Source organism: Elephas maximus, chromosome 19 (assembly GCF_024166365.1).
Source record: "Elephas maximus indicus isolate mEleMax1 chromosome 19, mEleMax1 primary haplotype, whole genome shotgun sequence".
Lineage (NCBI taxonomy): Eukaryota > Metazoa > Chordata > Mammalia > Proboscidea > Elephantidae > Elephas > Elephas maximus.
Genome location: NC_064837.1, coordinates 46,300,814 through 46,318,509, shown reverse-complemented (window position 1 = coordinate 46,318,509; position 17,696 = coordinate 46,300,814). Strand labels below are relative to the sequence as shown.

At 54.6% G+C, this 17,696-nt stretch overlaps 2 protein-coding genes and 1 long non-coding RNA gene across 9 annotated transcripts; 1 reads left to right on the top strand and 2 right to left on the bottom strand.

The window, feature by feature from the left end:
• The first annotated feature begins 141 nt into the window (after window positions 1-141).
• On the top strand, window positions 142-12,417 carry PCGF2 (polycomb group ring finger 2). 6 transcript variants are annotated; one of them, XM_049859929.1, is made up of 10 exons: window positions 142-169; window positions 6,529-6,680; window positions 7,295-7,391; window positions 7,716-7,771; window positions 7,854-7,904; window positions 8,127-8,235; window positions 8,413-8,467; window positions 8,553-8,651; window positions 10,083-10,163; window positions 10,755-12,417. In XM_049859929.1, the coding sequence occupies exons 2-10, from the start codon at window positions 6,569-6,571 to the stop codon at window positions 11,130-11,132; spliced, it is 1,038 nt and encodes a 345-aa protein (XP_049715886.1). In that variant the 5' UTR covers window positions 142-169; window positions 6,529-6,568; the 3' UTR covers window positions 11,133-12,417. The 6 variants fall into 6 exon arrangements, with proteins under 6 accessions (XP_049715886.1, XP_049715883.1, XP_049715885.1 ...); XM_049859926.1 differs by lacking the exon at window positions 142-169 and adding an exon at window positions 311-1,076; XM_049859928.1 differs by lacking the exon at window positions 142-169 and adding an exon at window positions 5,408-5,493.
• LOC126062405 (uncharacterized) lies at window positions 5,451-10,087 on the bottom strand. 2 transcript variants are annotated; one of them, XR_007514033.1, is made up of 5 exons: window positions 7,471-10,087; window positions 7,024-7,135; window positions 6,614-6,919; window positions 6,236-6,314; window positions 5,451-5,667 (listed from the first exon to the last, which is right to left on the bottom strand). It is a non-coding gene; the product is annotated as an uncharacterized LOC126062405 (long non-coding RNA). The 2 variants fall into 2 exon arrangements; XR_007514034.1 differs by having other exon boundaries at window positions 6,236-6,302.
• Window positions 12,416-16,459, bottom strand: CISD3 (CDGSH iron sulfur domain 3). Its single transcript, XM_049859932.1, has 4 exons — window positions 16,222-16,459; window positions 15,823-15,852; window positions 15,165-15,284; window positions 12,416-13,052 (listed from the first exon to the last, which is right to left on the bottom strand). Exons 1-4 carry the CDS (start codon window positions 16,267-16,269, stop codon window positions 12,873-12,875), a joined length of 378 nt encoding a protein of 125 aa, XP_049715889.1. The 5' UTR covers window positions 16,270-16,459; the 3' UTR covers window positions 12,416-12,872.
• Window positions 16,460-17,696: the final 1,237 nt, after the last annotated feature.

Below are 17,696 nucleotides of genomic sequence, written 5' to 3'. Positions count from 1 at the left end.
CTCCCCTCTCGCCCTCCCACCCCAAGCCGCTTTCACAAACTCCTTTCTTACGCTAGGTTTCTCCCCTCCTGCCGCCAGAGCGGACGACACGGCTGCGGCCCCCCTCCCCTCCCTTCCCTCCCTCCCTCCCATCCCCCCCTCCCCGAGACCCACCGGACCCCGAACCCAGGTAAGCGGACGCGGACTCCCCTTCCTTTCCTTCTCCCACTCCGCAACAATCTGGGGACCGGGATGGGGGGGCCGGCCTAGACTTCCTTCCAAACCCTTGTGGGAGGGGGGAGGCTTTGAGCGGGGCCTTCTTCTCGCGTCCCCCGCCCTCCCAACCCCTAGCCCAGATGGCCCCGTCCGCCTTTCTTTCTCCCTTTTTCTCTTTCCTCCCTTCCAAGATGGCCGAAGTGGATTCCCTCTTTTAACGATTTGGCGTCTCCCCTCGACCACCACCTCTTTGTGCCGCAGCCCCTTGGTACCCCTGCCCCCTGAGGTAGCGAGGGGTAGGATCCGGGGCCGCCATGAGGGCTTTGGGGGTACGCGCGGGGGTGGATCTCTGTCCCTGCAGCCCTCTTCACGAGCCAAGCAGCCCGTGGCTCTACCCGATCCACCCCCTCGGTCTGCGGAGGGCTCGCTCACTGCCTCTCCCTTGGGCATTGGGGCGTCGCGGACGCCCGAGGACTGGAGCCCAGGAAGCAAGGGACATGCTTTCTGATTGCTGCGGGGCCGGGGGGCGCCCCTTCCTGCCGGGGTCCACGTCCTCTCGGGCACCTCCCCCAGCCCGTCCCTTTTCCCCATCCCAGTCCTGGGCGCCCCGCCCCTCTCCGAACCACCTCAGCAGCACTTCTTTCAGCGGAGTTCCCCTCTTCGGGCCCCGCCGAAAGTTTGGCTCTAGGGAAGGTGGGAGCGGCCACCGACAACTGCGGTCCCCGATGCTCAGACCCAGCCTCTGGGGCAAGCCCGAGTGGAGGCGTGGAGTGGAGAGGTGGCGAGATGTATCGCGATACTTCCCACGCCCGCGGAGGCAGAAGGGCCTGGTGCACTGGCCCCTCTCCTACGGCTCTCCCCAACCGCGGGCCCTCCTGCCGGTTAGCTGAGGGGGTGGGACCCCTTGGCCGGCAGACGCCCCCTGCCGCTCCTCTCTCCTCGGTGGGCCTAGGCATTCCTCTCCCATTCCCCTACTGCCCCCAACTGCCTAGAATTGCTCTGGCTGGCCCGAGGTGGGGAAGGAGGTAGCCTGGGGGTGGTGGATTTGCCTATAAATACTGTGGCAGCGTCACCCTGCACTTCCCCTTGTCTTTGTCTCTGAGTGTCCCCCTGCTGCCTCAGTCTCTCCGGGGTTCCCTGTCGCTGGCAGGGTCTCCTGGTTGTCTCCCATTCTGTTCTTATGCCTTCTCTGGAGCTCTTGCAGTTTGTTTCTGTTCCTGAAACTCTTGATTTCTCTCCCTCCTCCCCGGCTCCACTGTGTTCCAAGGTGCTATTGCTTGGAGAAGGAGCATTAAAGCCAGCTTTGTTGCAGCTTCTTGGTGGGGAGGTTTTTTCCCAGGGGTTCCCCTGGTTTGGGTTTGGGGGCTGAGGCCTTAGAGCTGTCTTTAAAAATGAGGCAGGAAACAGATCCCAGGTGAGACCAGAGCGTGTGTGTAGTTGGGTGGGGTTCAAGGGGAAGTCTTGTCTGGGGGCAGGAAGGGGGGCTCTCTGCTGTCCCTGGCGTTGCCTGATAGCTCTTGGTTGGTGGAACTGTTGCCATGGGAATGGAGAGAGCCAGAACAGTATAAGAGATTACATTTTTGTGCAGGTCAGATGTGGAGGACTTCCTTGGTCAGATGGCCACCCCTTCCTCCAGCCTTTGGCTCCTAGAGTGGAGGTTGTGGGCTGTGCTGCCTTTGTTGCTGGGAGACTTATAATTTTCCCTGGGTGGACCAGGGAGGCACAAAAGGTTAATGTGTGTGCAGGTCTGGTTTCAGGCAGGGATGTCAGACTGTGTGTCTGGTTGGGGTGGGTGGAGGTGGCTTGTGCATCTGGCAAGCGTGGGCCTGGCTCTGGTCTGGCTGTATGTGTGATGGGGTGTGTCTGGCCTCCTGTGTGTGTGTCTGGCCAAGTGTCTGTCTGGCCGTGTGTGTGCGCTTGCACGCATCTGCTTGGTTGTATAGTGTCCGGCTTTGCGTGTTGAGTGTGAGAGATGGATGGGGTGTGTCTGCCCCTGTATATGTGTCGGAGGGGGGGCAGCAGTGTGCAGATCTGTGTATATTTTGGGTTTTTGTTTTTGATCTCAGGAAGCTGAGAGGTAGGAAAAGGGGGGGAGGGTAGTAAGCCCGGCTTTAGGAGGGGCTAGAGGCCGTTTTAGTGCTAGGGAGGGAGGTCACGGTCAAGGATCCGGAAAGGTTGAGAGGTTGGCAGTGTCCCCAGGAAAGCAGGCAGGCAGGCAGACCCGCACACACACACACACACACACACACACACACACACACACACACACACACACACACACACGGCTTGCACAGTTGGACCCATGCAGAAGGGAGAGGGAGGGGGTCCTGGAACTGAGGGTCTGAGTCTTGTGACTACATTCTGGCTCACTGTGCTTCCATGGAGAAGCTGTTGCCATTCCAGCAGCCTCAGTTTCCCCATCTGTACCATGAGGTGGGGTGAGGCAGTTAGTCTCTGTTCCCTCTTCCTACATCAAGGTGAGAACACTGATGCTTACGGCAATGTTTTGGCCAGATTTTGACCCCCTCCCAGCAGGCTCACTGAGTGCCTGTCCCGTTTCCCACCTGTCTGGGTAGGGTCAGGCCAGGTTTATTGGTTCTTTAGATGAGTGAGGAGCCTGGCCTTGGTGCCAGTGTGAAAAGAGCACTGGAATGCAGTCAGGAAGCTTCTTGTCCCAGGCCTACCACTGCTTTGCTGTGTGACCTTAGGCAAGTCATTTCTCTCTGAGTTTCTTTGCCCGTAAAATAAAAGGATTGGACAAAATGCTTTCTAAGATCTCTTTCGCTTCTGCAATTTTAGATGTTTGCTTGTGACCTTGAGTGACTTTTCCAAGACCCGAGGAGTTCCTAGTGAGGGAGTTGGGCTAATTTCATTTGGAGGGGAGGCCAAGCAAAGAATATTGTTGCTGGGCATCTAAGTAAGCAGAAGGGCCTCCGGGTTGTCAGAGACTAGTTATTTCTGCAGGGGAAATGGAGACGCTGACAGCAGAGGGGCCTAAACTGGGAGAAGGGGGCTTCCAGAAAGAGACTACTAATTAGAAGAGAGAGGTGGAAGTGGTCTCTTAGCTAGGGTCTTTGAGGTCAGAGAGATAACTGCCAGGCTTGGACTGGGTACTAGTCAAGCTCCTTTTTTGCCACTCTGGCCAGAACCTGGGCCTCAGGGGCCACTCAAGGGTTAGCCCTTAAAAGACAGTGAATTGGGGACAGAAGGTACTGAAGAACTTGGCCCCTGGTTGGGGGAAATGTTGTGTCGGGGGTGGGAGACAGTGCCCAGGCCCACTGTGGGGGCACAGGTGGGATTGATCTGTTGAAGCCCCTGAGCTCTATGGAGGCCACCTCTGAATGGCCCTTGGTCTCCCTTTTCTGTTTCTTGGGATCTGTCTGTCAGTCTTAGGCTGTTCCCATCTCCCAGCCTCCTCTCTAAAGTGATGACAGCTGGAGATCCAGCGCCCATTGTCCCTCTTCACTCTCCCTGCTCCCACCACACACCAGCCCCATGAGCTGGAGAGGAATTGGGTGTCAGTAACGTGGGCCCTGAGCTTCCTAGGAAGGGGATGGGGTGGTGGTGGTGGGGTGCTGTGGGGAACAGAGCTGCTGTTTACAGTTGCTCTTGGCACCTGCTGGCAGGGCCCTGCATGTAACCATGGCAATCAGGTGAGGAACCAATCAGTGCTTCTCCCCACCCCCAGCCCCAGAGGTAATAGTCTGAGGCCCCTGGGAATGGGAGGGGGCAGGGAGTATGACAAGGGGGGCTCATTTCTTAAAGGGGAGAAGGAGGAACATTTCATTCAACAAAGCACCATAGCCCTTTTTTCCCTTACATCCAGAAAGGGGCTTGAGGGATGGTCTTGGTCTGAATTCCCACAAATGCTCAGGGAAGTGCGAGGTGCCCCTGGGTGTGAAGGCTGTACAGTCTGTCTGGCTGGAACTGGCCCTGGTGGGAGGTCATAGGAGCAAGTGTCTTGTTTTGAAAACACAGCAAGTATGCGAATGAGATGGCAAAGGCAATGTGAGGAGACTGTGCGTGCGTGCATGCCTGCGTGCGTGTGTATATCTCAGAGAGAGAGGAGAAAAGGGGGCATGAGTTTACTGATAACAACCTGCATCTCCAGCATGATCAGACCCCAACATGTTTAGTTTTGGGATGTGGACACACTCATACACATTTGAACACATGAGTACACAGGACAAGCAGTCACGTGAAGTACCTTTGGCAGCCCAGAAGCGCGGACACATACGATGGCTATTACACACGCTCCACAAGACAGCCACTTGGAGTTCTCCCTCTTTCCTCCTCTGGATGGTTGTAATAATATTTGGGCATCTTGCCAGGGACAGGGTTACTATGGAAACAACCAAACAGTGGAGTAGCCAGCAAGCCTGAGTAAATGTGAAGGGGGGACCATGCAAGGAGGACTGACCGAGGCTGCCCTCTGTGGGGGGAGCCCCTTCCCTTCTGCAGGTCTTGAGGCACCGCATCTCCTCAGGGTCTCCGGCTTGCTCTGGGCCTTGCTTGTTCCTCTGTGTCTGCCCTCTAACTTGGTATCTCTCCCAGTGTGGCCTTTGTGTCTCTCAATCTCTCTTGGTCTCTGGCCAGGCTCCCTGTGCCTCTGCTTGCTGTTTGGGTCATGGCCAAACTCAGCCTGGGGTCTCTATAGAAACTGCTGATCCCGGCTGTGAATTTCTTGTCCTGGAAAACTCAATGTGGTTGCTTTAGAAATCCTTCTGGAAAGGAGAGCAGGGTGTGAGGATGTTGTAAAGGAGCTGTTGGGGCTTGGCCGTCCTCCCAAGCCCCACTCCTTGGACTTTTACTCTGGGAAAGAGGAAGGGAGGGAGAGGCTGTCCCTTCTAGGTGCAGGTTGATTTGTATACCTAGAAGTGAGCACATCAGCCAGTCCAGACGTGGACTTGACTGGCCTCCCTAGGCCCTGCTGGGGGGCCTAACAGGGTGCTCAGGTGGGCTGAGGCATCCATGGTGCCTGTAGTCTGTCACTGGGCAGAGGTTACAAAGGTGTCGCCACGTGGGAAATGGTGGCAGTGCCCATATGGGGAAACTTTCCTGTGTGTCCACAAGAGGGGTCCTGGAGCATGTGTGGGCTTGTGGGCCGTGGAGGGGATTCCTGTGGAGGGGGTGGTAGCAGTCTTCTTGCCCTGGTTCTTTGACTGCCTTTACCTGCAGAATCTGGGGGTGGGCCTGGGGTCAGGCGGGAGCTGTGTGTTCCCAACTTCAGGCATGTAGAAATCATCTTCAGTAGTCCCTGCCTGAGGACCAGGCCTGGACCCGAATGATCAGCGTATGGTGGGTTTCGAGGAAGCTTCCTGTCTATCCAGTGGCCCTTAGAGGAGAGAGATGCTCCGGGGCCTGGGCAGGATTCAGAGCCAGAGAAACATATGATGGGTGCCCTCTTCAAATTTAGGCAGCCTGTGCCCATAGTGTTTCCAGGAAGGGCTTCCTGGAGGAGGATTGGATGGGCTAGAAGAAGGTAAGGATAGAATAGAAAGACTTGTCAGGGGGTTTCACACCTGGTTAGAGGGGCTGAGGAAATCCTGGTGGCATAGTGGTTAAGAGCTATGGCTGCTAACCAAAAGGTCGGCAGTTCTAATCCACCAGCCACTCCTTGGAAACTCTATGGGGCAGTTCTACTCTGTCCTATAGGGTTGCTATGAGTCGGAATTGATGGCAACAGGTTTGGGTTTTTTTTTTTTTTTTTTTGGTTTAGAGGGGCTGAGGGGGGTGGTTTCTTTTCCTTTTATCTAAATTTCCTCATAGCACTTGTTGTTAGTTGCCTTCGAATCAATTCGAACTCATAGCAACCCGATGTTGACCTCATGTTGACCCTGCGTGTGCAGAGTAGAACTGCCTCATAGGGTTTCCAAGGCTGCAATCTTTACAGAAACTGACTGCCACATCTTTCTCCCGCAGAGTGGCTGGTGGGTTCAAACTACCCAACTTTCGGTTAGCAGCTGAGTGCTTACCACTTCAGCAAATATGGATTGGGATCAGGGAGATTTACAGAAAATGCATTCTCCTATTTTCCTACCTTTCCACATCCTCTGGAGAGTTGGGTAGTGTTTCCTGTGGTCTAACCTCAATCCATCCTGCTGTACCTGCAATGGAGCCTAACCTTGTTACTCCAGGTTGCATGGGTCTTCAGAGCCCCCAGCATCACAGAGGGTCAGAAAGAACCAGCCACATCCGTGTACCCCATCCCACCTTGAGGCCAGAGAGGACGAGCCTTGGGCTCAGGGAGAGATGTTGCTTGGGTGGGTGCGAAGTTAAGCGTGTGAGGGGCTGTTGGATCTCTGGGTTTCTAACTGCACTTTCATTTCCCAGGGTAACGCTCCCCAGTCCACCCACCCCCTACCCCGGCATCATGCATCGAACCACACGGATCAAAATCACAGAGCTGAACCCTCACCTCATGTGTGCCCTCTGTGGGGGGTATTTCATCGATGCCACTACCATCGTGGAGTGCTTGCATTCCTGTGAGTTGGATGTGGGGTGTTTCTCAGGGTGGGCAGCTGGTTGGGGGGGGCTGTGCCCAGGGAAGGCAGAAACACAAGCCCCTGCCCTAAAGAGCAAGCATGGTCCGTGTGTCTGATGGGGGTTCCGGGTCACAGAGAGGGTGTCTGGGAGGGAAGATCAGGTGGTTTCAGCCCAGGAGTTCATTTCAGGCACTTTTTCCTGAAACCTCAGTTTTCGTCTGTGGCTGAAATTCCACTCCCTGAAAAGGCAATATAGACATGGTGGCCAGGGTTCGGGGACCCAGGGAGGTGTCTAAGAGGTTAGCTCTTGTTTTATACTCCATCAGTGGGGCTTGGGACTCACCTTAATGCATTGTGCATGACACCAGTCTGCTGTCTGTTCGTCTGTCTGTCTCACACATACACACAAACACAGGATATCTGTCCTCCCCTGAGAATGGATAAGGAGCTTCTACCTGTACAGACAGACATCACATGTTGGGTCTTTGAACAGGTTAAACTGTGGGGACAAGGAGGAGAAGGAGAGATACCTGAATCTTAGCAGAGAGCATAAGGGCTGTGCCTGGGTAGGGAAAGGGGCTCTGATTCTCCTCTTTCTCTCCACAACCCCCAAGTCTGCAAAACCTGCATCGTGCGCTACCTGGAGACCAACAAATACTGCCCCATGTGTGACGTGCAGGTCCACAAGACCCGACCTCTGCTGAGCATCAGGTGGGTGGGCCTGGCACTGCCCGTGCTGACCCCTGGGTCCCCCGGGTGCTCCCTCACATGCTTCCCCTGGATCTCTCACCTGCCTTTGTGTCCTATAGCCAACGTAGCTGCTGTGGGAGAAGCATTGGCTATGCATCTGGGCCCTTTCCCTCCTTTTGGGTTGCATCCAGCTTGTCATAGGCAGAGAAATACCTGAGGGGTGAAAACAGACCTACAAGGACCCAAATGCCTGGGTCCTGGGTCTCAAGAAGGGAGGAGGGACGGGGGTCCCTTGGCTGGGGAGATGGGGTGGGGCAGCTGCTGACAGACCCCACCTTTTTCCAGATCTGACAAAACCCTTCAAGACATTGTCTACAAGTTGGTCCCTGGGCTTTTTAAAGGTATCTGCCACCCTTTCCCCTTCTGCCCGCACTGTCATCTCCTAGCCTACCACCTTCTCCTCACCCTGCTTCCCTCTTCCAGATGAGATGAAACGACGACGGGATTTCTATGCAGCTTACCCCCTGACAGAGGGTGAGTGTGTTCATGTCTGTGTGCTCACAGGCCTGGGGCTGAGCGTGCGAGTATAGGGCTGCCACCAGCCACAGGGACTGCATGTATTGTGCTGTCCACCCCTCACTCGCCCTGAGCATTGCTGGACACCCCACCCCTGCCCTGCTACATGACCCCTGGGTCCTTAGTGGGGTGCCCTTCCCCCATCCTAAGCCAGCTCCTCAGAGCTCTCTCCTTCTGCAGTCCCCAACGGCTCCAACGAGGACCGTGGTGAGGTCCTGGAGCAAGAGAAGGGGGCCTTGAGTGATGATGAGATCGTCAGCCTCTCCATCGAGTTCTACGAGGGTGTCAGGCAAGTCTGGCCCACACTTGGACCTGTTGGGCTCCCAGAGTGGGCCGCGCACATCTTCCACCCTGGCCCTGCTCCCCTAGGAGGAAGGGGTGCCTTTGGGAAGCCCCTCTGAGTGTGTGAATTAGGGGCATCCTGCCTACTCCAGGGTCTCCCTAGCTTCATTGTTTTTCCCTACAGGGAGCGAGAGGAGAAGAAGGGACCCCTGGAGAATGGGGATGGGGACAAGGAGAAGGTGAGTGCTGGACCTGCTGAGGAGTGGCATGTGGGTGGGAGAGAGGGTCCTGGGGTGAAAGCCCCCATGGGTGCCTGTCCCCCAGCAGACAGGGGTGCGCTTCCTGCGGTGCCCAGCAGCCATGACGGTCATGCATCTTGCCAAGTTTCTCCGCAACAAGATGGACGTCCCCAGCAAGTACAAGGTGGGTCCCAGGCCTCTGTGCCCTTTCAGGAAGTAACTGCCTGTGTGGGACTCTGTCTGACAGTCCATGCACCCCACCCTTTGTTCAGGGCTGGCTGGTGGCACCAAGGGCCTGCATAGATTATGATTGAGCCCGTGCAGAAGGGCAGTTAAAACCAAGATTAGGAGGGGACAGTCTATATCTGCTGAAGTCAGTGTTCCAAGGTACACAGAACCAAGGGCGGTGGTCTGTGTGTGCACACATGCTCGTGCACTTTGAACTGTGGTAGGGTGTGTGTGCAAAACCACAGGGCCTTATTTGAGGCCAGCTGGCTGTGGGAAAGTCTAACATTCTGAAGTAGCCCTAGGACAGTGCTTCTCAAAGGTGAACGTAGACATGAGCCCTTGGAGGGCTTGTTAAAATGCAGATTCTGATTCTGAAGGTCTGGGGTGGGGCCTGAGAGTCTGCATTTCTAACAAGCTTCCAGGTGATCCCTAGTGATGCTGCTGGTCCACAGGCCCACACTGTGAGTAGCAAGGCTCTAAGACCAAAACCCACTCACTGCTGTTGAGTCGATTCTGACTCACAGTGACTGTTTAGGACAGGGTAGAACTGCCCCATAGGGTTTTCAAGGCTGTAAATCTTCACGGAAGCAGACTGACACATCTTTCTCCTGTGGAGCTGCTGGTGGGTTTGAACTGCTGATCTTTTGGTTAGCAGCTGAGTGCCTTAACCACTGCACAACTAGGCCCCTTCTAAGACCGTGGATCCCAAACTTTGCTGCATATTAGAATCACCTGGGGAGCTTAAGGAGCCCAGGTGGCACACTGGTTTAAGAGCTTGGCTCTTAATCAAAAGGTTGGCAGTTTGAATCCACCAACCACTCCTTGGAAGCCCTATAGAGCAGTTCTACTCTAATGGTTGCTATGAATTGGAATCAACTTGACGGCAATGGGTTTGGTATTTGGTTTGGGGAGGTTTAAAACTCCCAGTGCTCTGTCCTAACACCATCCCAGTTAAGTCAGAATCTGCAGGGGTGAGAGCCAAGCATTGATATTTTTTAAATACCTCCTGAGTATACCACTGTGATTCCACTGGGGGATTTCACCAACAACCAGGGGTGAGAACCCATGCTCAAGGAGATCCTTCTCACCTGGGGCCTTTTCTTTGCCCATTAGCTCCTCTGGGAGGCTGACCAAACCACTATGTGGATGGCTTGTGTGGGGAGGGGGTTGTTTACAATGTGGATCCCTTCCCATCTGGCGGCCAGGAGTTATGTCTGGGCAGCTCTGGTAAGGAAGTGAAGTCCACAGTGAGAGTAAGGAGGGAACCACATGGCAGTTCACCCTCCCCATTGCTCCCACCAACCCCCAAGACTCAACCTGGATTACCAAATAGCCAGAGCTCTGAGCCCAACCAGGGTCATGGTGTTAACTCCCTTCCCTCTCCCAGGTGGAGGTTCTCTATGAGGACGAGCCGCTGAAGGAATACTATACCCTCATGGATATTGCCTACATCTACCCTTGGCGGCGGGTGAGCCAGGCTGGGTGCGGCCGTGCATGATGGGGGCAGATGGGGAGGAGACCCCTGCAGGGTCTGGCATTGGTCTGTGGCCACAGGTAACCACATGGGCCACCCTGCTTTAACCACAGACGGTCCATCCCTTGCCCCATCAGCTGGGTGTGCCCAGGTGCCCCACTTCCTGGCTGTCTCTCCCAGATCACCTCTCACACTCAGGAGAAAAGGATCCTTTGGCATGTGTCCTAGTTTGGGGTCAGAAAACAGTTTTGTGGCTGTGGAGGAGTAAATGTTGTTTCTGCTCTCCTGCCTTCCTCACTGTGGCTCTCCTTCCATCTTTATCTTTAAAAAGTTCAGGTGGTTTTCCTTCTGTCTTGCCCTCTTTCTCTCCAAGTTTCTCTATCTTTGTGGTCTCACATTCTGTTCTGTATCTCTGGTCTCCTATTATCTGTCTCCTCTTCTTTGCCGAGTCTCTCCTCTCCAAGGCCCTGTACCTTTCCTTTTTTCCTCCTTTGGGCAACTGTGGGTTGAAGCTGTGTGATGGCCTGGTTAGCCTTTTCCTCCTGACACTGCCCCCCTGCCTCTCTCCCCACCTCCTCCCTGCAGAACGGCCCCCTCCCCCTCAAGTATCGTGTCCAGCCAGCCTGCAAGCGGCTCACCTTGCCCACGGCGCCCACCCCCTCAGAGGGCACCAACACCAGCGGGGCTTCTGAGTGTGAGTCAGTCAGCGACAAGGCTCCCAGCCCTGCCACCCTGCCGGCCACCTCCTCCTCCCTGCCCAGCCCAGCCACCCCCTCCCATGGCTCTCCCAGCTCCCACGGCCCCCCGGCCACCCACCCTACCTCGCCCACTCCACCTTCGACAGCCAGTGGGGCCTCCACAGCGGCCAATGGGGGCACCTCGAACTGCCTGCAGACACCATCTTCAACCAGCAGGGGGCGCAAGATGACGGTCAATGGAGCGCCTGTGCCCCCCTTAACTTGAGGAAAAGGACCCTCCCTTTCCTTTTCCAGCCATGCCTCTCCACCCCTCCACTTTTTCTGGGCTCTTTTTTCCACCTCATCTACTTATTCCCAGCTCCTCCCACCTTAGGGGTGGGGGGTGGGTTTTATAAATAAATTTCTATATATATGTACATAGGAAAAACCAAATATACATACTTATTTTCTATGGACCAGCCAGATTAATTTAAATGCTACAGGAAACAAAACTTTGTGTGTGTGTGTGTGGGGGATGGGGTGCTTATTTGTAGGGGGTCTTGTGTAATTTGCTGTTCTTTTCTGGGGTGCCTGGAGGTGGACAGGAAAGGCCACTTGAGGCTCAGTAAAAGCCTGTCCCATCCTCCCTCTGTTCCCTAAGGTAGATGGGGTGTTGGGGGGCCCCACCAGGCCCCAAAGCTTTAGGCACAACTCCTAACTGGGTATGTATAGGGGTCCACCCAGTTTTCTCTACCCATCTTGGCTGCTGTCCTGCCCCTGACCAAGTATGTCTCTCCCCCCATTGTTGAATGTTCACAGAGAATTGTTAAGACAGTGCCTTTTACAACTGCAGTTTATCCCCTGGTTCTGAGGAGTGGGTGGCCTGTGGGGGTGGCATCTCCTTCACCTTCTCCTCTTGCAGTGGAAATTTTGTGCAAAGAATAGATAGTTCTGCCTTTTTTTTTTTTTTTGCCCCCTTGTGTGTGTGGCCTTTGTATCATTTATCTTGTGGAAGAGAAGATTCAGGCCACCAGAGGCCTCAGCCCTTGAAATTCCACTGTGGCTTTACATTGTGAACAGCTTCATCCCCTCCTGCCCTCCTTACTTCACCCAGGAACCCTCTCCAGCAAGGCTGATGGTGAGGTTTCACTTGGGAGCCTGCAGTGGCAGAGGGTGGGTAGGGGTTAACCTCAGACAAGCACAGACCCCACGTTTTGCCCTCCAGTCCTTCCTCCTCACCCCCGCTGAGACAGAGTCAGGACAGGGGGCGCCAGGGGCACCTAAAAGCACAAGAAGATGGAAACCTGTGAGCTCTGACTCACCTCCATCCCCTGAGGAGGCAGACCCCAGCAGACCCCTGCCCACCTGTTTTTCCTCCAATGTACATAGACTGGGAGGAGGTGAGGAGGGAAGACTCTAGATTCTATCACAACCTAGGTGTGTGGGCTTGGGAGCCCTCCAGGGCATTTTTGTCTGTGTTTGCACCTTGTCCTGTGTCTGAGGTCCTGTGACTGTGCCCTCCTGCCCTGGGACATTTGTATCTCTTGGCTTTGTAATAAATGCTGCATACTCTCCAAGCTTGTAGTTCTTTGGGTAGAGGGGGTGGGGGAGCAATGAAATGTGTCCCCTGACCTCATCATTCCTTTTGTCTCTGGGCCCAGTCCTGTCTTGGGAACCCCATATGGCATGGATCAGAACTGCCCTCTCCCTGTGGCTGCTCAGTTGCCCTTAGCCCACACACAGAGGTTAAATCTGGAGCAGGGGGTGGGGCAGGTGCCTCACACCAGTGACCACAGGACTACCACTTTCGATAGGTATGCTTTCTTCGTGCCATCTTCTCCACCAGCAGCTGCTGAACCCAGGGGCCTGCTCCTGGCTACCCGCAGATTAGAGACCCCAGGTTATGGGGGTCCAGGTGTGGGTACCAGAGCTCTGGATGATCTCTTCTTGGGCTACGCACTCAGCTTTCCCCCTCACAAAGGCAGTGCTTGTCAGAGACACCTGGGGCTTGGCAGCAGCCACCCCCTCAGAGCGGAGAGCCCACTTCTGCCTTCTGCACCCGCTCACTCTTGTGGGTGCCATCACAGTATGGGGGCCTCTGGGTGGCCTTGCAGGTACAGAGGGAAGCTGTGCGGGTCTCCTGGACCTTGAACTTGAGTGGGGCTAGGCCAGTGCGTTGGAAGAAGTGGGAGCCGTCACAGAAGGGCTGGTAGAAGAAAGAAGGAGTCAGAGACCCGGCCCCACCTACTCCAGAGTCGAGTCAGACATCTGGGTTCATGTTGACCAGGTGATTTACCCCTCTCAGCTGTAATGTGGGGGTAATAAATATTGACCAGGTGATTTATCCCTCTCAGCTGTAATGTGGGGGTAATAAATAGAGTTGTCAGAGGAAACAGAATAATTGACAGTCATTAAGCACTTCGTCCATGAAAGCGCTCAGGGATGAGTTTTTACAGCATGAGTCTCCGAGGGACCAACGGGGGCAAGACTCAAGGACAGAATTTTTAAAGTGAAATGCTTGCAATGTTTACACGAATCTGTGGTGCTGGTTTTGTTTTTTAAATGGCTCTGAGTCTCCACTGGTTCATGAAATACATTCCCTCCCCCATGTTCTCAGAGTGAAACGTTCTCTGGGTTGGAGAGGGCCCAAGTGCATCACAACACTTTGAGGCTGTGGCATCAGTTTTGTTTGGTTCCAGGAAACACCTGGGCATGTGGTAGGGAATGGATGTTACAGGGAGGAAGGGGATGTCCATAGCGAATGGGCTGCCTGGTACAGAAGTAAGCTCCCCGTCCATCCTTGAAGCTGCTTAAGCAGAGACTGGGTGATAGAAACTGAGGCCCAAAGAGGTGATGGGACTTGCTGGTTAGTGGCAGAGCTGGAGCCAAGACCTGGCTGCTAGTCAGGGTGGGGTAGGAGGAGAGGAAGCAGGAGAGATGAGAGAAGTGTGCAAATGAAAATTAGCACCCTGTCCGAGGGGCACAGAGTGCCTCCTTATGCTGGGCCACATTCCTTCGAGCTGGTACCTTCAGCACTGTCCCACCCTCATGAGGATCAGCTTAAAGTCCACAGCACATCAGCAGCAAAGTGGGCATGCAGGACTCTGGGCTGCTGATACCATGCCACACCACTTGGAAGCACACAGTTCAGAGCTCAGCTCAGGAAAGAATGGGGGTTGGGAGGCAAAGAAAATGGGGAAGGTTTCTGCTGGGACAAAAGGCTCCTGAGACCCAGGCAGCCAGTTAGAAGAGATAGCAGGCTGCAGCAGATGACGAGGAGAGTCATATGAACTGAGAAAGGGGAAGGTTTTCTAGAAGCAGAGGAGCGGGAAGGGATATGGGAGCAAGCTGGGAAGCTTTGGGGACCAGGAGAGCCTGGACAGAATCTTCCCAATGTTGGGAGTCCAAGGCCTGGGAACCTTTGGCCCAGATGCTTCCTGGGAGGAGGATGGAGAGAGGGAAAGAGGCAGGTGAGCATCAATGCCTTGGAGCTGCAAAGGAGGAGCACCAGGAAATGAGCTGAGCCTGGTCTCTACCACTCTGGCTGTGTGACTAGTGTCAGCCTCTCTGGCCTCATTTCAAAGGATTGACACACAGAATACCTGAGGTCAAGGCCACAGGTGGAGTTGGCCTGAGAATATTCTTTCACCTCTGTCATGGACTGAATTGTGTCCCTCAAAAATGTGTGTCAACTTGGCTAGGCCATGATTCCCAGTATTGTGTGACAGTTCACCGTTTTGTCATCTGATGAGATTTTCCTGTGTGTTGGAAATCCTATCTCTATGATGTTAATGAGGTTGGATTAGAGGCAGTTATAGTAATGAGGCAGGACTCAATCTACAAGATTAGGTTGTATTTTGAGTCAATTTCTCTTGAGATATAAGAGAGAAGTGAGCAGAGAGATAGGGGACCTCCTACCACCAAGAATGAAGAACCAGGAGAGGAGTGCATCCTTTGGACCCAGGGTCCCTGTGCTGAGAAGCTCCTAGACCAGGAGAAGATTGATGACAAGGACCTTCCCCCAGAGCTGATAGAGAGAGAAAGCTTCCTCTGAAGCTGGCAGCCTGAATTTGGACTTCTAGCCTACTAGACTATGAGAGAATAAATTTCTCTTTGTTAAAACCATCCACTTGTGGTATTTCTGTTACAGCAGCACTAGATAACTAAAACAACCTAGAATCTCATTTGTTGATTTCACAGACATGTGTGGGAAGAAGAAGAATATCTCGGGCAAGAGATCTCAGGAAACAACCATGCTGTCTGCAACTAGGAGATGTCATATGTAATAGAAGGGATAGAGGGGGTTGGGGCCTCTCACCTGCTTCTTGCTGCGACCACACACACACCATCTGTATGTGGTCCCAGCCACCAACTCCACCTTGATGGGCGTTTTCTGGGCCACTACAGCCTTGGCTGGGGCTTTGGAGAACCACTGGGTCTGTGGAAAGGGAAGACAAGAGCTCAGGGTCAGACCAAACCCTGGGAGCCTTTTCCTGCCTTGTCTTGTCCAGTTACCCACTGGCCCTGGCTTGGGCCAGGCTTCCACCTCAGGAGGCTAATCTAATGCCATACTGCAGGGACAGTCCCCCAGGGCACCATAAGAACTTTAAGTCCAGATGGGGAGGAGATTCCAACGCACTGCAGGCAGGTTTAGGACTCCAGCTGCCTTCCTTTCAAACCCTGGCTCTTCCAGGGTGCTAAGGCAGGTAGGGCGGGGATCCCATCAGCCCTAAGGCAGGGCCAGCCGCACCAGGGGCTTCGTTTGGCAAGCACTGCTGTTTTCAGCCTTGGCTCCCTGCCCTGTGCCCTCTGATCCAGTACATTTTCTGGAGCCATAGTGGTTACAGGAGGTGGGGATTGGCAGACCCAGCAGCGCATACGGAGGCGGGAGTGTAGGCAGCAGGATTGTACCCTCTTTCAGTCCCGTTCCCAGGTCCTGGGGACTTAAGCGAGGGGTGGAGGCTGGAGGTACTTACCAGCCAGGAGAAGTCCCGCCTTTGGTTCAGCTTTTGAGAGGCACGCAGGCATCACGAGACGAAGTCAGTGGTTTGCAAACAGAAAAAAAAAAAAATCAGTGGAAAGGGAGGACATGGGAAACTGGGAGGAAAGGGATATGGGGGTTAGAAGGGTGTGGGGAGGTAAAAGGGTAAGGAAAAGGAGTAACGAGCGGAAGGAGATGGTGAAGAAGTCCTGGCACGCAGAAGGCGCGCAGGAAACGGCTGCTGATGGAACTCGCTGAGAGGAGGGCTGCAAGGGATAAGGCGCCGCGGGGCTGGCGGGACACTCTGCAGAGGGGCAGGCGGCCAGGGCGGGGCGCTGGGCAAGGAGAGGAAGGACTAGGGACCGGCCGCGTCTGGGGAGCGCTGCTTACTTACTCCTGCTCCGCAAGCCGCTCGCCGCAGGGCCGCCCCCACACCGCCCATGTCCGCGCTCCGCACAGCTCCTTGCCAGGTCACCTTCCCGCTTCCCTCTGCCTCCGGCCGCCCCGGCCCCGCCTCGGCCCGGAAGACGCCGCCCGGCTCTGCTGGCCTGCGGGTCCGGCCCAGGCGCAGCCGCCGGAAACTGTGCCGCGGTACCTAATCCCAGCAGCTCCCCGCGGTTCCGGGTGTGTGTGCGAGGGGACTCGCCTGGCGCCCCCTCTGGTCCCAGCATGTCTGCGGAATGGCCGGCGCAGAGCATCGTCGAGTGTGTGTGTTGTGTGTCTGTCTCTAAAAGTGCAGCCTGGGTACATTCCATCATCTGGGGAGCTTGTTGAAAACAGATTCCCAGATCGCCCAGATCAACAGATTACACTCTTGTGCGTGGGGCTCAGGTATCTGCATTTTCACTATGTAAATCGGGTATTTTTGTGCACTCTGGTTTGAAAGAAAGGTCATAGACCAAACCCCCACCCTTGTCTTCTCCCACAGTTGGCACCCCACTCCCCCCTCCCCCTTTTCAATAAGCCATATAAAGCAGGCGGGGTCTCTTTGGCTTTTTTTTTTTTTTTTGAAAACATTCTTTTATTAAAAGAACAAGTGCTGTTTACGATTTGCCCTTCGTACAAATAACATCCGTTATACAAAGATACAAGATCCGGGTTATGCACAATTCCAGGCTTGGAGGTGGCAGGGGAAGCCATTGCCTTTTGGGCTGAGGATTTAAAGGTTTTAGAAGGAATGAAAAAGGAGCCCCTGGGTTTGCAATCCGTGGCTTTCCCTCCCTGCTCCTCTAGGATGGGGCTGCTACATCTAGACAGGCTGGGGTGGTAAGGAAGGAAGATGGGGTGAGAACCTGGGTTCCCGCCTCCAGTCTCACCACCCAAGACCCAAGTTGGGCTGGAGGAAAGGAGGAAGTGAGCAAGTGGGGATGAGGGCACCATCCAGTCCCTGACTTTTCAGTAGATCAAGACGAATTGCTTGGGAGCTAGACACACTTTTAATCCGAATGGCTTCGGCTTGAGGGAGCCAGGGCTACTGTTCCCCACTTTGCTCCAAATTCCCAGTGGAAGTTACCTCAATCCCTTCAGGTACCATTTCCCAGGAAAAGAGTTTGGGACAAAGAATTGGGAGCAAGCTCCTTACCCTTAACTGTGCCCTCCCCGCCCCCACACACACCAAGAAATATGCTGGAAGCTGGGGGCAGGGAGGGGTGCTAGACCTTTGAAAACTTGTCTGTATTTCCAGTTTGGGGAAGATGTTACGTTTTCTCAGAGCTGGTCTTCACTCTGGCTCCCCTCTGTTGTCTAGGCCCTTCCTACAATCCCACCAGAGTCCCAGGTGAGCATGTTCTTAGAACTTAGTACAGGAATAGGCAAGGAAGGACGCCTTGGGGTGCCCATCAGCCTCAAGGTAAGGCCACCTGGAGGCAG